General features: G+C 51.1%; 3 protein-coding genes across 4 annotated transcripts; 2 read left to right on the top strand and 1 right to left on the bottom strand.

Annotated features, from left to right (window-relative positions):
* Positions 1-1,948: 1,948 nt before the first annotated feature.
* On the top strand, positions 1,949-9,812 carry ARL10 (ADP ribosylation factor like GTPase 10). Of its 2 annotated transcripts, none has more exons than XM_027605026.2 (4): positions 1,949-2,219; positions 2,880-3,081; positions 6,154-6,329; positions 7,692-9,812. In XM_027605026.2, the coding sequence occupies exons 1-4, from the start codon at positions 2,037-2,039 to the stop codon at positions 7,863-7,865; spliced, it is 735 nt and encodes a 244-aa protein (XP_027460827.1). In that variant the 5' UTR covers positions 1,949-2,036; the 3' UTR covers positions 7,866-9,812. The 2 variants fall into 2 exon arrangements, with proteins under 2 accessions (XP_027460827.1, XP_027460826.1); XM_027605025.2 differs by having other exon boundaries at positions 1,949-2,297.
* Positions 9,813-12,899: 3,087 nt separating this feature from the next.
* On the bottom strand, positions 12,900-17,100 carry NOP16 (NOP16 nucleolar protein). The gene is made up of 5 exons (XM_027605029.1): positions 16,835-17,100; positions 16,632-16,740; positions 15,289-15,358; positions 13,510-13,616; positions 12,900-13,301 (listed from the first exon to the last, which is right to left on the bottom strand). Exons 1-5 carry the CDS (start codon positions 16,939-16,941, stop codon positions 13,158-13,160), a joined length of 537 nt encoding a protein of 178 aa, XP_027460830.1. The 5' UTR covers positions 16,942-17,100; the 3' UTR covers positions 12,900-13,157.
* Positions 17,101-17,181: 81 nt separating this feature from the next.
* Positions 17,182-18,156, top strand: HIGD2A (HIG1 hypoxia inducible domain family member 2A). The gene is made up of 2 exons (XM_027605030.2): positions 17,182-17,382; positions 17,743-18,156. The coding sequence occupies exons 1-2, from the start codon at positions 17,229-17,231 to the stop codon at positions 17,907-17,909; spliced, it is 321 nt and encodes a 106-aa protein (XP_027460831.1). The 5' UTR covers positions 17,182-17,228; the 3' UTR covers positions 17,910-18,156.
* The last annotated feature ends 1,218 nt before the right edge of the window (positions 18,157-19,374 follow it).

The raw sequence follows: 19,374 nt of genomic DNA, 5'->3' as shown, positions 1-19,374 counted from the left end.
AGGAGAGTGAAAAGGATTGGTTAGAGAGGAGGGAGAAGATCAAGAAAAGAATGTGTCATAGAGGCTAAGGGAGGAGCACGTGCAACTGAGCCAATTCTCCAAATATTTAAGTGTGAACTCTGGGCCTCATTCTTTTTAAAGGGACTTTTTAAAAGATTTTATTTATGTATTTATTTGTCAGAGAAAGAGAGAGAGCTAGAAAGCGAGCACAAGCAGGGGGAGCGGCAGACAGAGGGGGAAGCAGGCTCTCCACTGAGCAGAGAGCCCCATGCTAGGACCCTGGGATCATGACCTGGACCAAAGGCAGACGCTTAACTGACTGAGCCACCCGGGCATCTCTCTGGGCCTCATTCTTATACTGAGCACATCAGACTCCAAGATGACAAAGGCCCAGTCAACATCCTCAAGTGGAATGACAGATAGTTTCAGGCAGAGACACCACCCAGGGTGACTGAACTCCAGCTGAGAGACAAGAGGATGATCACCCACTGTGTGTCAGGAGGCAGGAAAGGTAAGGTAAGGTAAGGCCAAATTAGACCTCCAGGAGCCTTTAGCTCTCAAGGGATTAAGGTGCTCTCTTTTGAAATGACATAAACCTGGGTGCCTGGGTGGCTCAGTTGGTTAAGCGACTGCCTTCGGCTCAGGTCGTGATCCCGGAGTCCCGGGATCGAGTCCCACATCGGGCTCCCTGCTCGGCGGGGAGTCTGCTCCTCCCTCTGACCCTCTTCCCTCTTGTGCTCTCTATCTCTCATTCTCTCTCTCTCTCAAATAAATAAATAAAATCTTAAAAAAAAAAAATGAAATGACATAAACCTTACATGAATGCCAAGAATAAATCCCTTAAAAAAATTTTTTTTTCAATGTTCTGACTGCAAAGTTCTGGATAAACTCACTGGTGCTTATTTTTCTCTTTGGGAATCTTGCACGCCCGTCTCACCAGGGAGGTGATCCCTCAAGGAGTGAGCGGGCACCCTGGCCAGGTTTTGACCTGCTAAGACCCCATTTAACAGTGTTAAATGGTGCAAGGAGGTCAAGCAAAATAAGAACTAAGATGTTACCAACGGATTTAACAAGGAAGCATTTGTTAGAGACCCGGGTGAAAGTCTCCTTGGGTGGGTTGGGTGAAAAATAGGAAACGCACATTACCCAGAAGTAGGACTGCAATGAAAAGGAGAGGTAGTAACCAGGGAGGGAGGGCAGTTTCCTGAAACGAGAGATCTGATCATTACCCGCAGATGACCAGAAAAGAACCCCGAGACGCTCCTGGTCAACAAGATGGCTTGGGGTTGCTTACAATAAAAACACCTATTCATTCTGCAGACCCTCATGGAGTCCTCTTTTAAAGTGCCTCAGGCTGTTTCTCCTGCTACACCTGGAAACCCTGGCAGCCACTGGAAGTCGCGGAGGACTAGGTGATCAGGCGATCTAAACACGGACCCCTAATCCTGCCTGCTTCATTAGCACGATCTGGGAAGCAGCCAAGGGAGGGTAGAGTACTAAAAGTCAGGGACCCGGGTTCCAGTTCCACCTCTGCCATTCCATAACCTGCCACCCCATTGCCGTGTGACTTGCCTCAATTTGTTCCCCGAGGTCCTGAGATGCCCAGGAAACATCGCTTGGGGTTTGAGTGCCGACTGTACCAATGCACTACAGTGCGACCTGGGCCTCCGCTTTCCATTCTAGGAAACACTGTTTTACGGAGTAACCGAGAACACTGATCAGCTCTCCACTAAGCATACAGCAAGTGCTCGGGAGTTGCCAATATCACCGGCTCCCGTCCTGCCCAGGCACAGCCTCCAATTCCCCACCGCACGTAGCAGCGGGAGCGGGATGTCCCGGCGCTCGGGCCAGCGCCCCCGCTCCCGCCGCCGGGGCGTGGGACGCCTGTCGCGACAGCAGCGGTGCATTGTGGGGCTTGTAGTGCGGGGTTGGGCTTGGGTGGGTGGGCGCGGCCACCGCAGTCACAGCGGGGCCATCTTCCGCGGGCCCGGTGGTTCGGCCCGTGCAGCCCGCACCCGTGCCCCTCGCCCGGCCTGATGGCTCCGCGGCCGCTGAGCCCCTTGGTGCTGGCGCTGGGCGGCGCCGCGGCCGTGCTGGGCTCAGTACTCTTCATCCTCTGGAAGGCCTACTTCGGGCGCGGACGGGAGCGGCGCTGGGACCGGGGCGAGGCCTGGTGGGGCGCGGAGCCTGCCTGCCTCCCTGAGTGGGACGAATGGGACGTGAGTGCCGGGCCGGGGTCTGGACCTCCGCACGTGCAGCTGAGGGGTGTGACGCCCCGCGAGGGCAGAAGCGCCTGGGTAGGGGCCCTGGTGCCGCAGCCCGCAGGCCCCTGGCGAAAGGGAGGAGTCATGAGTCCCAGAACTGAAGGATGGGTGGGCGTTTCAGGGTGTATGTGGCACCGCCCTGCGCGGCCGCGAGACCCGGGCTTCCTCGTGGGCGCTGGAGCTCCGAGGGCGCGGCCCTGGAGCGCCGTCGGGACCGCGCCGGGTCCAGCCCGCGCTCGGCCGGCGCCCGTGCGGTGCGCACAGCCCGCGTCCCGGGGCATGCCGGGAGAGGCCTCCGCCCCCTTCCCCGGCCCCCGGGCGGGTTGCGAATTTTTCGCCTTCGGTGGACCCTGGGACGTGGAGATTGTCAGTCTAAGGAGGCTGAGGCTTCGCGAGGGGAAGAAATTTCACCGAGCTTACTCAGGAAAAGCCAGAAGAATGGGGTTTGAGATTCAGGACTCCAGAGGCAGCGCTGGTCCCACTGTACCAGACCGGGACTGCCTGCCTTCCGGTTGACGGGTGGAGGGCGGGGATGGGCGCTTTGGTGTCTTCGGTCTTCCCTTGGGAAGGCTCCGGCGGGAGGGTGCCGGCCCCAACCTGACCTGTGCCCCACAGCCTGAAGACGAGGACGACGAAGAGCCAGCGCTGGAGGAGTTGGAGCAGCGCGAGGTGCTGGTGCTGGGGCTGGATGGCTCGGGGAAGAGCACGTTCCTGCGCGTGCTGTCCGGGAAGCCTCCGCTGGAAGGCCACATCCCCACCTGGGGCTTCAACTCTGTGCGGCTGCCCACCAAGGACTTCGAGGTGGACCTGCTAGAGAGTGAGCAGACCCCCCCACACACACACACACACACACCGTCTTCCCATCACCTCAGTTGGACCCAAGCCGGGAATCTTTGCTTGGGGGTGGCTCCAGCATGTATATCTAAGCAGGACACGTCCCTCTATGACATTCTTCCCCTGCCTTTCTGGGGCACAGGATACAGTCCAAGCTCTGTATTCTGACATGATGGGCCATTCATGATTGGGCAGTTCCAGCTTGGTCACTGCCTGTCCCTCACCCCAACTGAAGCTCACATGCCTAATACTGCGATACCAAAAGCTAAAGTTACCTCTGTGCCAAGCATCTGACAGGCATTACTTAATAAAATCCTCCCAACAACTCGGAAAAACTGGAAACAGTTATTACCCTTGTTACATACATGAGGAAAGGGAGGCCCAGCAAGTTAAATAATTTATCCTGGCTCACCCACCTTGCCAGTCTGCTAATGCACACTCTCTGACTGGAGGCTCTTAATGTTTTGTTTTAAGATTTTATTTATTCATGAGAGAGAGAGAGAGGCAGAGGGAGAAGCAGGGTCCCTGCTGAGCAGGGAGCCCGATGTGGGACTCTATCCCAGGACCCCAGGATCCTGACCTGAGCCAAAGGCAGACGCTTAACCAACTGAGCCACCCAGGTGCCCCTGGAGGCTCTCAATGTTAAGCACCATGTTACATTGCTTGTTTCTGAAGGGTACTTGCTGTTTTCTTTCTTCTGTCCTGTGCTTGCACTGTTCCCTCAGTCTGGAAAGCCCTTCTTCCCTCAATAAACTGCTACACCTCCTTCAAGATTTAGGTCAGGAGCATGTGGGTGGCCCAGTCTGTAGAGCATCTCCTTGATCTCAGGGTCATGAGTTCATGCCCCACTTTGGGTGTGAAGCCTACTAAAAAATAAAAAAAATGAAGAATGCCTCTCTTAAAAGATTTAGGTCAAACATGATATCCTTATGAAACCTTATCTGACTCCTAAGCTAGGTTAAGGGCTCTTCCTCTGAGCTGGTATTTGGCACATACCAGCCTATGTTTCTGACTAGGCATCTGGGGCACAGATGAGTCTGATCCAGCTTTGGCCCCTAGGGCCCAGCCTCAAGCAGGTAACTGGGAGAGCTTGTTGAGTGAGTGATAAGAGAGGGTCTGGGCAGCCCCTGTCCTCAGGGGGATTCCAGGAGAGGTTGGCAGAGGGGCTGTTGAGAAGACAGCAGTACTTAGCCACCTGTGTCCCAACTACAGACTTGGTGGGAGAGATTAGTGGACTTCCTGCCAGCCAAAGGGCTCAGACGATAAAGACTGGTTACGCACTAGGTGGTGGGATCAGACTCTGAGGGCCTGGCTATATCTTTCCTCCCTGATTGTGGCAAACATTGATATTCACCTGGAAATTGGTCCTTTAAACAATATTTTCCCCGTCTCCCTTTCTTGTGCCAGGGATGCAAAAGGCTCAAGTGGGATTCTGCACTTGACTCCCACTCTGGCAGAGAGAGTACCCCCCAACCCCGAACCCTGGGAGAAGGGGTTTGGTGTTTTCATATTACCCAAGAGTCTCAGGTTCAGTAGGTTTGCTCCTGGATTCAAACCCAGATCTCCCATTCAAGTCCTGGAACTGGAACTCTCCCTTCCCACAACACTCACTTGGCTATGGTCTACACCTGGAGCCCAGCCGAGATGAGCCCTTTGTGTATCTTTGATGACTCTTCCCTTCTCCCCCCTTCCCCCACTTCCCATATCCTGTCCATTTTATTAGCTAGTTCTTTCAGCTTTATTTTCCAATAGATTTTGCATCTGTCCACTTCTCCCCACTTTCACCACTGCCTGTTTGGTCTGAACCACCATCATCTCAGTACTATAATAGCCTCCTTGCTGGTCTTCCTGTTTTCACTTCTGTCCCCTACTGTCAGCCAGCAGTGTCTTTCAGAAACCCATGTTGCTCTTGCGTAAAACCTTTAAGGGGCTCCCCAACGGCCTCACTGTAGCCTGACAGCCCCTGTGTTGTCAAGCCCTGGCCGACCTCACCGGCTGTGGCTTTTTCCCCTCTCCCGCTGGCACTGCCTTGGCCACACTGGCTGCCTTCTGTTTCTCAAACACATTGAGCTTCCTCTTCCCTCTGCCTATAATGCTTTCCTCTGCCTCTTCCCTTAGCTAGCTCCTTCTCATTATCCCAGACTCCAGTCCCATGCTGTCTCCTCAGGGAGACCTTCTCAGACCACCCAGTCCAAAGCCACCCCCAGTCGTTTTCACTTTTTCTCTTTTATTTCCTTTCTGAAATGTGCTTACCTGCTATTGCTCTGTCTGTCTTGGTTACAGAGGGAGCTCCTTGAGATCAGGGCCCTGTCTGCCTTGCTCACCTCTGTATCCCCAGCACCCAGATCAGCGCTTGGCACCTAGTAAGCACTCAGTAAATATTTGTTGAGTGCCTGCTATGTGCCAGGCATTGTGCTGAGGGCTTTGGGGGGATCCAGATGTAAACAGCTCCTTAAAGAGCATAGAGTCCACAAGTGTCAGAAGTATATCCAGAAACACTAGGATGCAGTGTGGCTAATGGGGACTGTGCAGGGGGACAAGAAGGCAACCCAAGTTGGGGGTACTACGTGGGCGGCCATGTGGTGGTAGGACTGAGTATGGTATTTGCAAGGAAAGAAAATGGGATGACCAAACTGAACAAGAGACACTGAATGGAGAATGGCTGTGCACAGGCTGGGCAGGGAGTCCTGGCTTCTGACCACACCATCACTGTCCGGGGAGAAAGCTAGGAATTGGCAGGAAGTAGCCCAGGAAATGAGCACCTTGTATGCCAGTCTGTGAAAGGTGTGTTGCACATGGTACCTTTGGGTTTTGCTGCAACCTGTTAGTGGGTAAGTTCAGTGAGAGGGAGAACGCTGCTGCTCGAAGGTAGTGACTTGCCCAGGGAGCCCCAGCTGTCAGAGCCAAAGCTAAACCAGATTGGCTCCAGAACCTGTGGTCTTCCTTGCCCCTGGCTGGTGGAACCTTGGGAAACTGGAAGTGGGGTGGTCTTGGGGATATATGTAGAGAGCCAGGGCCCAGGGAGGCTCTGAGCTGGCCTCTGGCCTCTCCTCAGTCGGTGGCAGCCAGAACCTACGCTTCTACTGGAAGGAGTTTGTGAATGAAGTAGACGTGCTGGTGTTCATGGTGGACTCGGCTGACCGGCTGCGGCTGCCCTGGGCCCGGCAGGAACTGCACAAGCTACTGGACAAGGACCCTGACCTGCCTGTCGTTGTGGTGGCCAACAAGCAGGTGAGGGCCATGGGAGGCTGGCTTAGACCAGTTGGACTTGATCCACTGATCCCTGGGCAGGGGCAGGGAGCACAGGAGAGAGATGCAGGCCCAGGCCTGTGATCTGGAGCACTTGGCTGAGATACTGTCCCCCACTCTTCTACCTGTGCTTTTTCCTCATCCCTGATCCTCATCCTGTCTGCCTTCCCCTTTGTCTCCCTGTTACCCATCATCCTGGAGAAATGAGAAAAATAATGATTAAGTATCCACTACATGTGAGGTATGAAATAACATTTCATATTATGCTTCTAATTGACCCTACCAGGTATGGGATACTATTCCCATTTTACAGACTGGAAATCTGAAGCTCAGAGAGGTTTTGTAATCTCCCCAAGGTTGTACACCTTTAAAACAGTGGAATTGGGATGTCTGACTCCAAAACTTGTGCCTTTTCTACTTTGCCATGTCCTTGTGACTTCCAGGTCTAGAGCAGAGAGCTAAAGCTGGGAAGTGATAAGTTGAGCAGGTTGAAATAACAATAATAAATAACATTTATAAGTGTGCTTATAGCGTGCCAGGCTAAGCACCTGACAATCATGACCTCACTTAAATCCTACAAAACCCCATGACAGGCCTTGTTATTACCCCTCCATGCCCAAAGTTAAGACTGGTGTGTGGCAAAGTCGGGACTTGAACTCAGATCTTCCTCAAAGATCCGGCTCTTAACCACACTATACTTCTCCTGGGCCTTTGGCCCAGCAACCCTCGGCATCACAGGCTCAAGGTGCCATTCTCAATAAATACCAGGTAAAACCTTGCCACAGTATGGAGTTCTGTCATTTTTCCTGTGGCCTGGCCCACGTCCCTGAGCACCATGGCACTTGTTTCCAACCTGACTGGTAGAGAAACTATACGTCTTTGCCCCAGTTTCCCCTATCGGGAAATCCTTGACAATCACTTATAAATATGTAACCATATGTCCTGGTCTGCCTGGGATGGTCCCCATTTATGCCTGTTGTTCTGGTATAATGATTAATAGTGCCCACTTTAAGTCTCAGAAGTACTCTGGGTTGGATGATGAATTACATCATCATTCTATTTATAAACTATAATAATAAGTCTGAGTGCCTCTCACAATGCCTGGCTTATAGAAGGTGCTGTTTTCTCACCACAGTGGTTAATGGTGGTATGAAAAGAGGTTGGTAACAAAGGAAAGTCAGAGATGAGGAAGAGAATTTCGACCAAGGGGCCCAGAGGGCACTTCTGGGAACTTAGGCCCCAGTGTTCCCCAGGATAGCCAAAAACAGTTCTTTGCATGGAGGACAGTGTGGGTGCTGGGAAACTGGGAGCTCTGTTCCAACTGGCTTCTCCGTCTCATCCCAGGACCTGAGTGAGTCCATGAGTATGGTGGAGCTGCAGGAGGAGCTGGGCCTGCAGGCTGTCGATAGCCAGCGGGAGGTTTTCCTCTTGGCAGCCAGCATCGCCCCTGCAGGACCCGGCTTTGAAGACCCCGGCACCGTGCATATCTGGAGACTGCTCTTGGAGCTTCTCTCCTAGGCCGCCCCCGCCCCCTCACTTGCCAGCCAACCCTGGAGACCCCAGTCCTGCCGCTCCTGCTTCCCGCTGCCAGCGTGGGCCCGAGGCAGAAGCCATGTGGCAGCACGTCCTTTCTCTCCACCCGCCCTCCAGAGCGGGGCCTGGGCAAGGCCAGGAACCACACAGAAGCCTTCCTGGTGCGGTGGCCGTGAGGCCGAAGTGGGGAGTCAGGTGAGGCTCACTCCAGGCTGGAAGTGGATCCAACTTCCACCACTGAAGGCACCCCTCCTTCTCTGATGTGTGCAGTGAGGTGCTCAGCGGGCTCAGTTCTTCCCTCTGCCGGTCCTGGTGATTGAGAACCAGGCTCGTGTCAGAAGTACTGCCGGAACTGGTCCCTCCTGGTGACCCCCCGCCCTTCTCATGCAGTCCGGTTGTGGGCAGTACACAGTGAGCCTTGGCTCCAAGGCTCGAAGTGTCCTGCAGCCCCAGCTCTGGCCAGCTGGCTCGAGGCCCTGGGACCATCACTTTAAAGGGGTGATTTGCATGTTTTTTTCTAATTTGGAGATAGAGTTTCCAGCCATGAAGGTAAGAAGTGCTAGGACAAACCTGGAGATCCTAGCAGGGAGTTTTCTGAAACCTCCCTGCTTCTGCAAGCCAAGGCCTGCCCGCCAGATGATGACATCAAGCGGTATTCACCCCTCGCCAGAAAAATGAAAGGCTTTTCTCCCCCACACGTGGAGACAGAAGCTGCTGCTCTTGCATTAACTGTGCCAATGCCCATGTTTACAGAAGTCTGGGGAAGGAGCCTGTGTCCCTGGGGAGAAGACTGTCAACTGGAGCTGGGTGTTGGCCTCAGAACTGCGTTTTATTTATTTATTTATTTATACAAGGAACAGACCAAAGTTTCAGGTTCTGTGTCTAGGTGCTGTTATCAAAACCCCAGATGACTGTCATGGAAAATCTGTGTCTTTGACGAAAATAGCTGGGATTGTGAGATGTGTGATAACCTGCACACGTCAGTGCAGACAAAGCTCTAGCTCTCCCCCATCATTTACAGCTATAATCGGTATCCTCCTTTACGTTGATCCACATTAAACTTAAACTCCACCACTTGGCCCAGTATGTCAAAAGGACACAACCCCCTTCCGTGTAGATGGTGACTCTAGGAGGGGAAATGTCAATCATGTAAATCCAGGTAAAAAGAAATGGGAATTAGCTGATCAGTCAACAGGGTACCTGGAGGCTTTGTGTACCGTAGCCTTTCTGGACCTGCTGATTCCCCAACTAAAAGTTGGACAGAATTTCTGTTCTCTCCAGTGCACACTCCATGATTCTCCTGTTTCTGGTGATCAGCCAGTTTATCTATATATTGACACTTTTTAGTGCAAAGGAAGGAGACTTTTGTCGGCCAGGGGCCGTTCAGTAATCAGTAGCCACAGAGGGACTTTTTTTGAGGAGATACTCAACTCAGTTTGCTTTTTAATTGAGAATAGAGATGACGTGCCTTCATTTCACTTGACATTGACTCAGTGTGCCTCAGTTCCATGCTGTGGCCTACATGAGAAGAGGCACAGGGAGGGAAGGTGGGGTGGGACGCTCCTAAGTCCAGAAGTGTGACTGTAGTTAGTGGCCTGCTGTGCTCTTGGGCTGTGGGTGTATCAACAGAATCACTGTTCTTTGAAATTCTAATTACCTTCCTGCCGAAGAAAGATTTGTCTGCTTTTATTTTAAATATTTAAGGAATGACTTGGCTTTTAGAGTAGCCTTTGAAATTTTGCAGACAGCTTTTCATTTTGACATTGAAAGATTGTTCTGTAAACCCCACCTTGTTCTCTAGTGCTTGACATTTACCTCTGGAACCAGCATTGTTGTAGGGTACCCTTTTCTAATTAAGATCTGCCTTTGGTCTAATGAGTATGATTATGTAATACAATTTTCAAAGTCCCCAGTGAGGGGAGTGAACTTGAATAGTTTTATAATAACTGCACCTACTTGAGCAACTTCTGAAGACCACTCCCAGAACTGACAGGTCCCAGTGGTACACCAGAAGACGCACACCACTGGGGAGGGGGGTTGCTGAAGGTCCAGAGTACCACCCCTGATACTTGTCTAGAACATAGATGATCTCTTGACCTGTGGGTGTGCCTCATCACATCTGTGGCTGACCACTGTGCTCTAGTGGGACTACCGTCCTGTCCTCCAGGCAGAGCACCAAACAGCGCTCATCCGCTCTGGTTTCCGCCAGGACTAGACTGGGCAAAGTAGAGCAACGGGCCTCTCTTGTGAACAGCCGTAGGCCTGGCCTGTGGTGCTTTTACCCAGTTGCTCCTGAGTATGACTTTCTGACTCACCAGCCCAGATCACCTGCTCCTGGGAACCAGCCATTATCTGGAGTTCATCTCAAAGTGAGTTTTCTGAGCTAGCCTGGGTGACACTGCCCCCGCCAAGGCTGCCCCAACACTACAGCTCCCAAACTAGCTGAGCATGGCATAGGGGTCAGATGTCAGCCCCTCTCCTTTTCTAATGAAGGCAACTGGAAGGTAGGCTCCATCTGAGAGAGCAGGTGGGCACTCCACATCAAAGGGAAGCTTCTGCTTTGCCTGTTGAACCGATGCCTGATCATTTACCCTGGCACTGACGGCTTCTGATCTTAAGAATTACTTAATGCAGTGTGGCTTCTGATTTTCCATTCTCTCACCTGCTGTCAACCCTCTGAGGAGAGGCCAACTTGGCCCAAAGCTTGGTCATGTGGATGGTCTAAGCAAAAAGGCTCCCAGACCACCAACTTGACTGGCTGCTAATCCCAAGGAGCCTCCTCGGGGTACCTCTTGGTACCTCTTGCACTGACACACTGGTATCCAGCCATAAGGACGGGGGTTGGGTGGTGAAATCAGTCCATCACAGCGCTCCCAGTCCTCCACAGAGAGGTACTGATGAAAATCTGAGGACTCTTACCTATCTGGCTGAATGAAACACTAGATACTGCAAAAAATGTTCCCACTGGTCTTGGGAAAAATTTTGTTCTTATGCTTGTTTAATAGCAGCTGCCAGCACTTTGAACTAGCTGCTGAAGCTCACCTGTGGTACCAGCCCACACCTCAGACCTGGAACAGTCTGAGCCGTCTTTCTGTCACATTTGTTGGCTCACACAGCTTCAGTCCTTCCTAGTAGCTATGAAAAGAACCTCCAACCTTTCCTCATTTGCTGCCTCTGTGAGGTGGGTCCATGAGGGGAGAAGTCCCATCAGAGATCTGGAAGTAAAGAGGCCTTGCTGTCCCAGCCCAAGCCCGACGAATCCAGACCCACAGGGTTGCCAAGGACAAACTACATAAGGGAGAGCCAGTGGCTATATGAGGCACACAATAAATGCCCAAAACTTGGATATGGTTTCGTTTGAATTCTAATTTGAGGAGTATATGCTGGGTGCTCACAGTTCTCTAGCAAGGGGCAGGTATGGAGGGTGATCCCAGAATACTTCCAGCGACACAATCATTTGTCAACAGCAAGTCCCAGTCCTCTGGCCCTTCAGCCCACATGGAAGTGGTAAGGAACTTGGGCTTTGGCCTAACTTCATATCTTTTGGGAAGTATCCAAACCTGGCTGCCATTCCTTGGAAGTTCTAGCTGACAGGACCAGAAGTCAGAATGGAGCATTCCCCCAGCACCCACCTTGGGCTCAGCTCTGGATTCCCAGGGAAGGTGCCTGCACTCAAGCCCAGTCCAGCAGGGGATGTCAAGCAGATTACAAGGCAGTTATGACTGCTATGTATTGCTACAGGAAGTCTGGGACGTAGGGATGACAGGAGACTTACACAGCCTAAGGATGGGGGACAGTGGCAGGAAAAGCTTTCCAAAATTGGCACCTGAATTGGGTAAAGAAACAAGGGGACAGCTGTCAAGGCCTGAATTTCGAATGCTGTGGGGGACGTTATGAGGCCAAATAAAAACCCTCACTAGTGGGGCGCCTGGCTGGCTCAGTCTGTAGAGCATGTAATTCTTTATCTCACGGTCATGAGTTCAAGCCCCACTTTGGGCATGGAGCCTACTTGAAAGAAAAAAAAAGAAGTCCCCAGCTTCAGTCTAGATTCCAAAGGCTGTGTGCACGCTGCTTACAAGGGCCAGTCACTGCTGGGGGCTAAGCCAGCTGGGTCCCATAGGAGGGGTTTCTGGGACCCTGTCCGTTTTCAGCCTGCCCTGATAGTATGGGACTGATGGGCTGCCTTCAAGAGCTGAAAGGGAGGATAGTGAAAGTCCAGGTTTAGCTGTTGGACTGACTTCAAACGTCACACTGGCCTCTCAAGCCTCAGTTTCCTTACCTGTAAAACAATAAAGCCACATACCTTACAGGGTTTTATGTGAAGTGATCTATGTAAAAACACCAAGTCCTTTTTAAGAGCAGTAAGAAGAACCAGATGTGAGGGGCCCTTCTAGGGGAAGCATTAGGAATGAGAGGGGTTTTGGATTATAATAGCTGACGATAAAGTATCAAAAGCAGAAAATGCCCAGTGCCCACCCCACAATGTGCCTGTGATCCTGCTATGTGAGTCATCACCCCACATCACCAAATTAGGTAGGCCTGCCCCAGAGAATGGCCACAGTGTGGCACACAGTACCTGGCACACAGTCGAGTGCTACTCAGCAGTCCAACAGTCTCAGCAGATTTGGGGGCCTCAGGTTCCTTTAAGGGCAAGCAATCGGAAGATGAGCAGCAAAGGCCAGTCATAAGGAGGCGGCAGTACAGCTACTTACCCTCTGGCCCTCGAGCCAATATTCTAGCCTCCAGCCTAGGAGGGGGGCTAGCGTTGGTGAGACACAGCCCTCCCAAGGAGTGCAGGGTTAGCAGCAGGCTTCTGTACAAGGGTTAATGCTGTGCAGGAAACCAAAGCAGAGCAATGGAACCAGAACACAGGACAAGAGGAAGGAGGCCACACCTAAGGGCGGGTGGGAATGTGGCACATAAGGGGCTGGATGGCCTCTCTGCCCCGGCTGAGTGGGTTTTCAGCCAGGGGCAGTCCCAGGGCTTGGTTGCAAAGGGAACACACAACCACCAGAGAAGTAAAATAATCTTGTTTTATTATGTACAGACTATATGTAAACAAACCACCCACTCTGAAAACAGTAGGTTCTGGCTTTTCTCAGGGCCCTCAGAAGCCTCTTGGAGACAGTTCCTTCCCCAGAAAGGGGAGTGTGAGTGTGTGTGTGCAACCTTCTGATTCCATGGGGTTTGGCCAGCCCCATCTGGCCACATGCCCCTCTTTGCCTTAAGGAGCCTCTCTGGTCCAGGAGGCTGAGGCCTGAGGCAGGCATAAGCCAATCATTCAACCTCCATCTTAATCTTCTGCAAAGAATCAATGAAGGTTTGCCACTCTGCTGGGTAAAAACGCTTATAGACATTGATCTTATTCCGAATCTGTTTCGGGGTATCCTGATAGTAATTCTTCTCATCCCGGGCCATAGCCTAAGAAGGGAGAAAGGCCACTTGAGGAGTGCTGGACAGAGGCAAAGGTTCGAGTCCTAGGACTGCCTGAGTTGGGCAAACCACTTCGTATCCCTGAAGTCCAGGTTCCTCACCTCAGGCAAGAGACAAGCAGATCAGACCCCAAATGGTCAAGGGTGCCTTCCCAACAGACCCAAGCGGTTCTTCCTGCCAGGCCCAAACCACTCACCTTATAGTCCTCCCCATGATTCTCCACCATGTAGTGCACATAGTCAATGAGGTCTCGAGACAGTGTGTTTCCTTTCTTTTCTGGAAGGCTAGCTTCTGCCTCCAGGTCTGGGGTGAGAGAAACCAGGATACAGAAAATGAGGTTTTGCCTCTTGCATTTTTGAGTTGCCCAGTCATCCTTTTACCCCACCCCAAACCATGGCCATCAGATGGGCTCTGCCTCTCCATCCCCAAATGCAGTGCTCTTCAGTCCCTGGGGTCCCAGGCCATGACACAATCACCTACGGGTGTCGCAACTACCTAAAAGGTAAGCCATCTCTCTTTGGGTCTCAGCTGGGTAAAGTGCAGGCACCAAACTACTAATCTCTACTTAGTACCGGGTCCTGGGGACAGAGAGGAAGACACATTGCCTACCACAGGTCGGGACTCCCTTCCATCTCTAAAACTCCCTGAGAATTTCTTTTCTTGAAATGTTACAATAATAACGTGAAATGGAAAGGTATGAATGAGAATGAATGCTATAGGAACCAGGGCCTGAGGCTGGGCCCCAGTGCCCCACTGCTCCAAGTGAGGGCAAAAGCGAAGCTGTGGAGCCAGTCATGGCTTCACTGTTAAAATAGTTAGGGGCGCCTGGGTGGCTCAGTCAGTTAGACATCCGACTTCTTGGTTTCGGCTCAAGTCATCATCTCATGGGTCATAAGATCGAGCCCCGTGTCAGAATCCGCCCTGAGCGTGGAGTCTGCTTGTCCTTCTCCCTCTGTTCCTGCCCCCACTATCGCTCTCTCCCTCGCTCTCTGGAATAAATAAATCTTTAAAATTAATTAATTAATCACCTAGGCAAATAATCCCCATTTCTCAACTAGGAGAAAAACAGCTCATGGAAACAAGGTGGTCAAATGTTATCCAGGGGTTAAGTGCTAAATTGCTTATAGTCAAAATTATCTTTGACTTGGTTGCCAGGGGCTGGGGGTGGGGAGGCAGGGAAATGGGGAGTTGTTTAATGGGTAGAGTTCCACTTTTGAAGATGAAGAAGTTCTGGACATCTAATGCATGACAACATAAACATACTTAACACTACTGAGCTATATAGTTAAAAATGATTAAGATAGTAAACTTTATGTGATATGTTTTTTACCACAATTTTTAAAAATTCTTTCAAGAATGACAGTTTAAAAATTTGACAATAAGTACACCTTACTTTATTTATGCAATTCTGTGTAGTAATTCTTACGAGAATCACTGATAGGAACACAAGGAATTCTCTATCAAATGTCTGGCCATGTAAAACCCTTTTAACTTCAGAACCACTAAACATCTTGGACAGGTAAGAGAAGATGGGTGGGGAATTTCAGAGTATTCCTGCTTCCCTGCAGAATTTGCTCTGTTTTAATATTCAGTCTCTATAGCATTAATACACATGAAATTGATTTGTCCCTGAAAAGATTACATGAGATGATGGAATCTCTATAAAAATCTGTTCATCCTTAAATTCATGACAAGCTGAACATATGCCTGAGTCTCACTGGTGTCATTTCTATTCTCTCAAGCGCCTGACTGCATCCTCCCTGAACATCTCTGACCTTACTTCAAACGCTTGAGTGTAGTAAGTAGACTGAAAATGTCCCAGTCAGAGACACAGTCTTAACCTTGTGAGCCCCAGACCAGCTCCCTTCTCCCCTCTGAGCCTGTTTTTTCCATCTGTAAAATGAAGACATCTGAGGGCCCTTTCTAGCCCTGACTGTGCAGGATGGTGACCTAGAGGAATGTGGCCAGCACCCACCATTTAGCACATAGGGCTTCCGCACAAGCTCCTTAGGCCTCTCCTCTACGTCCACCTCCATGGCCTTCACCTGCAGAGAACAGAGCGTATGAGACCAGAAGACAAAGGAAGGATCCTGGATGAGGGGAAATTCTAGAGGGTCCTGCCCATCTCAACACAACTGCATTACCCATGAGAATCCCTACACATATGCAGGCAGGAATAGATGAGGGAGAACCAATGCCCCAGAGGCTTTAGTTTCCAAAAGGGACTCAAGGAAGCAATTCATCTTTCTGTACCTATCTATAAAATGGGCATAATACTCCTTGCCTACCTCACCCCATGTGTGCTAATCAAGTGAAACAATGCCCATGAAACCTCTTTATAGTTCACAATGAGGAGATATTAGATATCTTCTCTATGAAAAGGAGCAACCTGACAGTGCTTGGCTACAGCTTCACATTTGATCAAGAAACAGTAGTGCCATTTTCCCCTGGCATGAAGGGATAAAAAGAAACTTGTCTAAAAGCAATGGGACAGCGGTGCTTGGGTGGCCAAGTGGCTCAGTCAGTTAAGCATCTGCCTTCAGCCCAGGTCATGATCTCAGGGTCCTAGGATGGAGCCCCATGTGAGGCTCCCTACTCAGCAGGGAGTCTGCTTCTCCGTCTGCCCTCCCCCCCCCCCAAATAAATAAAATCTTAGTCCATTCATTAGGTTAACTATTGAGCACTAGTCACATCCTAAGCACCACTGGACAAAACACAAAATCCTTGTCCCCAAGATTATGTTGAGGGAAAGAGGCACAGACAATAAACAAATAAATATATAAAATACCATCAAGTATTTACAAGTGCTATGAATTAAAGCAGGGAAGAAATTCCTGAGTTAAAAAAAGGTGCTATTTTTGAAAGTCTGGTGCAGAAAAAGACTTATTTGGAAGAAACTAAGGAAGCCTCAGACCAAGGATAACTAGATGACAGGGAAAGGTGTAAGGAAGAATAAGCAAAAATCCCAAACTCGGGGAGGGGGTCCTTATTAGGAGAGTTAAGGGCAGAAAAAGATAAATTCTGGGAAATACCATTGAGATGCCAAGGGACCCAAACAGGTTAATTTCGGAGGGGAAAAGAAATGAGTGGAGAAGAAAAGGGGGGAGCTCCAACCCAGGTCCACTGTGTGCTGGGGAGTAGGAGGGTGGTGGTAAAGAGCCTTTCAACCACAGTCGGTGCAGGCTGCCGGAGTTGCTGTGGGAAGGTCGCAAACCCAGGAAAAGCGTGAGCGTGGCAATGGACACGAAGAAGTTCTGAAACTCAGCTGAGTATGGTGGGAAACAGGGGTCAGGGGCCGGGACCCTGCCATGTCAGTACCTTTCTCTTACGGAGGGGCACCGCCTTGTTGGGGTCCATAGCCAACCCCATCTCGGCCAGGTTCTGCCGCACGGATTTGGCGTGGTCCCAGGCATGTCGGATGTGGGAGCTACAGGGAAAGAGAGAGAGAGAGATCACGGAACCGTCATCTCGCCGGCTGTCTCAGCCGAGGTCCCCTGTCTCCTAAACCGTTGTCCCCTCACCACTCGATTCGTGGCGCTGCTTTCCGTCGAGCATTCCGGTTCAGACGCTTCCGGTTAACATTGTAACCGAACTTCTGTCTCCTGGTCTTCCCCTTGGCCTTGGGCATTGCCTTGACCACCGAACCGGCAACCTATAACTAAAGTGGCTCGCACTCGCAGCACCTCGTGTCGCAGACTACTTCCGGCGGATGCGCGCGAGGGCTTTACAGGCTATTTGCGGAAATGTAGTCCTCCCCACAGCGACATCAGGCGGATTACCACGATTCCCAGAGTGCAATGAGCGGTTGGCGCCTGCGTACAAGCTCAGCAAATTCCTTTTCCCCGCCCCTTCCATGACCTCATCAGGAGGCGGAGTTTAGCGTCCGTATTTTCTCCCAAAGCAGTTCCCCGGAACATGGCGGCTCCTGGTCCTGTGACTCCCGGGGCACCCTTTGAACCAGCACAGCCCCCAGTCATTGAGGGCTTTAGCCCCAGTATCTACAGCACTCAAGAAAGCTTCAAGGAAAAATTTCTTCGCAAGACCCGCGAGAACCCAATGGTACCCATAGGTAAGCAGGTGTTGCAGGAACTGTAGACGGATAGGGTAGTGAGGTCTGACGGAATGAATTAGGGGAGGACCGGGAAAGCGAAGGGGGACGGGAGTGAGAGCGGACCGGAACTGTGGCGATGGGGCCGGGCGGTGAGAGGTCATCCTGATTGGAGCGGGAGCTGGGCGGGATTGGGGGGTGCTGAGATGGGGCGAGCCCTGTAACTGAGAGGACCCTACCTCGACCAAACCCACCCACTAGGCTCTACCCCCTTTCCCTCAGCCGTCGTTCCCAGCTCTGGACTCTGAGTACGGGAGGCCTACAGCGGGGAGGGACCTCCGGGGCCGGAACGTGCCACTCCTCACTTTGTTCCCTCCTCAGGCTGCCTGGGCACGGCGGCCGCCCTAACCTACGGCCTCTACTGCTTCCATCGGGGTCAGAGCCACCGCTCTCAGCTCATGATGCGCACCCGGATCGCTGCCCAGGGCTTCACGGTCGCAGCCATCTTGCTGGGTCTGGCTGCATCTGCTATGAAGTCTCGATCCTGAGTCCGAGACCTGCCTTGAAAGTTACACAGAGACCATTCCCAGCCCCAGGAGCAACCACCGGTTCCGCTACCTGACATTCCCGCGACTCCCCTGACAAGCCCCTGTATCAGCGGGGGAAGAAGTGGCCAATTGTGTAACTGACAGATGTTTTTTCAGGAATCTCAGATTCGGTTCAGTTTGGGTGTTGCATAGTTCTATTTGTGCCCCACTTTCTTCACTTCCTACTTAATAAACTGATCCACTTGTAGTTTGGTGAATTCATTCTCAGTGTAGCCCCCCAGGGTTTTTGGTCTTTGCTTTTAGGAGGAGATTGTCTAAAGACTGTAGGGGCCCTTAGAAATCTTAAGAGTCTAATGATTCCCAAACTTCTCTGGTAACAGTCACCTGGGGAACTTGTTAAAAGTAGAGAGTCCATAGAGTGGTGCTATTTGAAAAAAACTGATCTTTCCAACAATTTTCAAACTTTCAACAGGAAAACCTTCCTTGAGATGAGGCTGGCCAAAGCCCTGTCAGAGGCAGGGGGGCTCTGCCCTCCACTTTGCTTCTGCTCCTCACCCCACTCCCACCTCCTGAGAGCATCTAGGGCTCCACTGATGTAGACCATCCCTGCTTGGTTCTTGATGCGTCTTACAGAACAGGAAACTGAGGCTCAGAGGAGCAGCCTGGTGGAGTGGTAGCATAGTCACAAAGCTTGCCACTGGTCTGTGTACCTAGTGTTCAGGGTTAAGGAAGAAAAGAGGCTGGGGACCTTGAGGGAACTCTACAAGGGGCAACCTTGAGTTTCTCATTCGTGTAAAGTCTCAAGTATTCCTGGACTGTCGTCAGATCTAAAGTGTTGATTCGGTGGGACCCAGGTTCCTTCCATGTGTGACTCCATCACTTTCAACACCAGCTGCAAGCTGCCAGAAAGGAAAGAGGAAGTAAAGAAGACACACCCACTTTTTGGGCCCCCTAACACAGTCTAACTTTCTAAGTGGAGGAGTGTATGAGAAGGGCCCCACTTAAGTTTCTTGCTCCCATCATGGTCTCTCAGCTGTAAGGCAGGGATTATAATGTAAAGCAGTACCTCGTGGTGATGGATTCAAGAACATAAGTGGTGAGGACTATGGCACTTCTAAAGAGGACGGCCACTATTTTTAGCTGCTGGCGTTATTGTGTTCTCCTAAAAAAGATATGTTGAAGTCCTAACCCAATATCTCAGAATGTGATCTTACTTGGAAATAGGGTCTTTACAGTGGTAATTAAGTTAAAATGAGGTCATTAGAGTAGACCTTAATCCATTCTGATGGTGTCCTTATAAAAAGGGGAAATTTGGACGCAAAGATAGACAATGCATAGATGATGTGAAGATCAGCTCAGGATTGTAGTGATGCACCTACAAGTCAAAGAATGCCTGAGGCTGCCAGAAGCTGGGAGAGAAGCCTGTACGACAGATCCTTCCCTAGTGCCTTCAGATGGACTGTGA

This window comes from Zalophus californianus, chromosome 5, assembly GCF_009762305.2.
Source record: "Zalophus californianus isolate mZalCal1 chromosome 5, mZalCal1.pri.v2, whole genome shotgun sequence".
NCBI lineage: Eukaryota > Metazoa > Chordata > Mammalia > Carnivora > Otariidae > Zalophus > Zalophus californianus.
This window is presented reverse-complemented; position numbering and strand designations above follow the sequence as displayed.

Excerpts from the sequence above, each read along its gene's own strand:
- NOP16 (XM_027605029.1), bottom strand. The coding sequence starts at position 16,941 with ATGCCCAAGGCCAAGGGGAAGACCAGGAGACAGAAGTTCGGTTACAAT. Across the intron at positions 16,741-16,834 it reads GCAGCGCCACGAATCGAGTG|CTCCCACATCCGACATGCCT; the intron begins GTGAGGGGACAA and ends CTTTCCCTGTAG. Across the intron at positions 15,359-16,631 it reads TGCCCCTCCGTAAGAGAAAG|GTGAAGGCCATGGAGGTGGA; the intron begins GTACTGACATGG and ends TGTTCTCTGCAG.
- HIGD2A (XM_027605030.2), top strand. The coding sequence starts at position 17,229 with ATGGCGGCTCCTGGTCCTGTGACTCCCGGGGCACCCTTTGAACCAGCA. Across the intron at positions 17,383-17,742 it reads GAACCCAATGGTACCCATAG|GCTGCCTGGGCACGGCGGCC; the intron begins GTAAGCAGGTGT and ends TTCCCTCCTCAG.
- ARL10 (XM_027605025.2), top strand. The coding sequence starts at position 2,037 with ATGGCTCCGCGGCCGCTGAGCCCCTTGGTGCTGGCGCTGGGCGGCGCC. Across the intron at positions 2,298-2,879 it reads GCGAGGGCAGAAGCGCCTGG|CCTGAAGACGAGGACGACGA; the intron begins GTAGGGGCCCTG and ends TGTGCCCCACAG. Across the intron at positions 3,082-6,153 it reads CGAGGTGGACCTGCTAGAGA|TCGGTGGCAGCCAGAACCTA; the intron begins GTGAGCAGACCC and ends GCCTCTCCTCAG.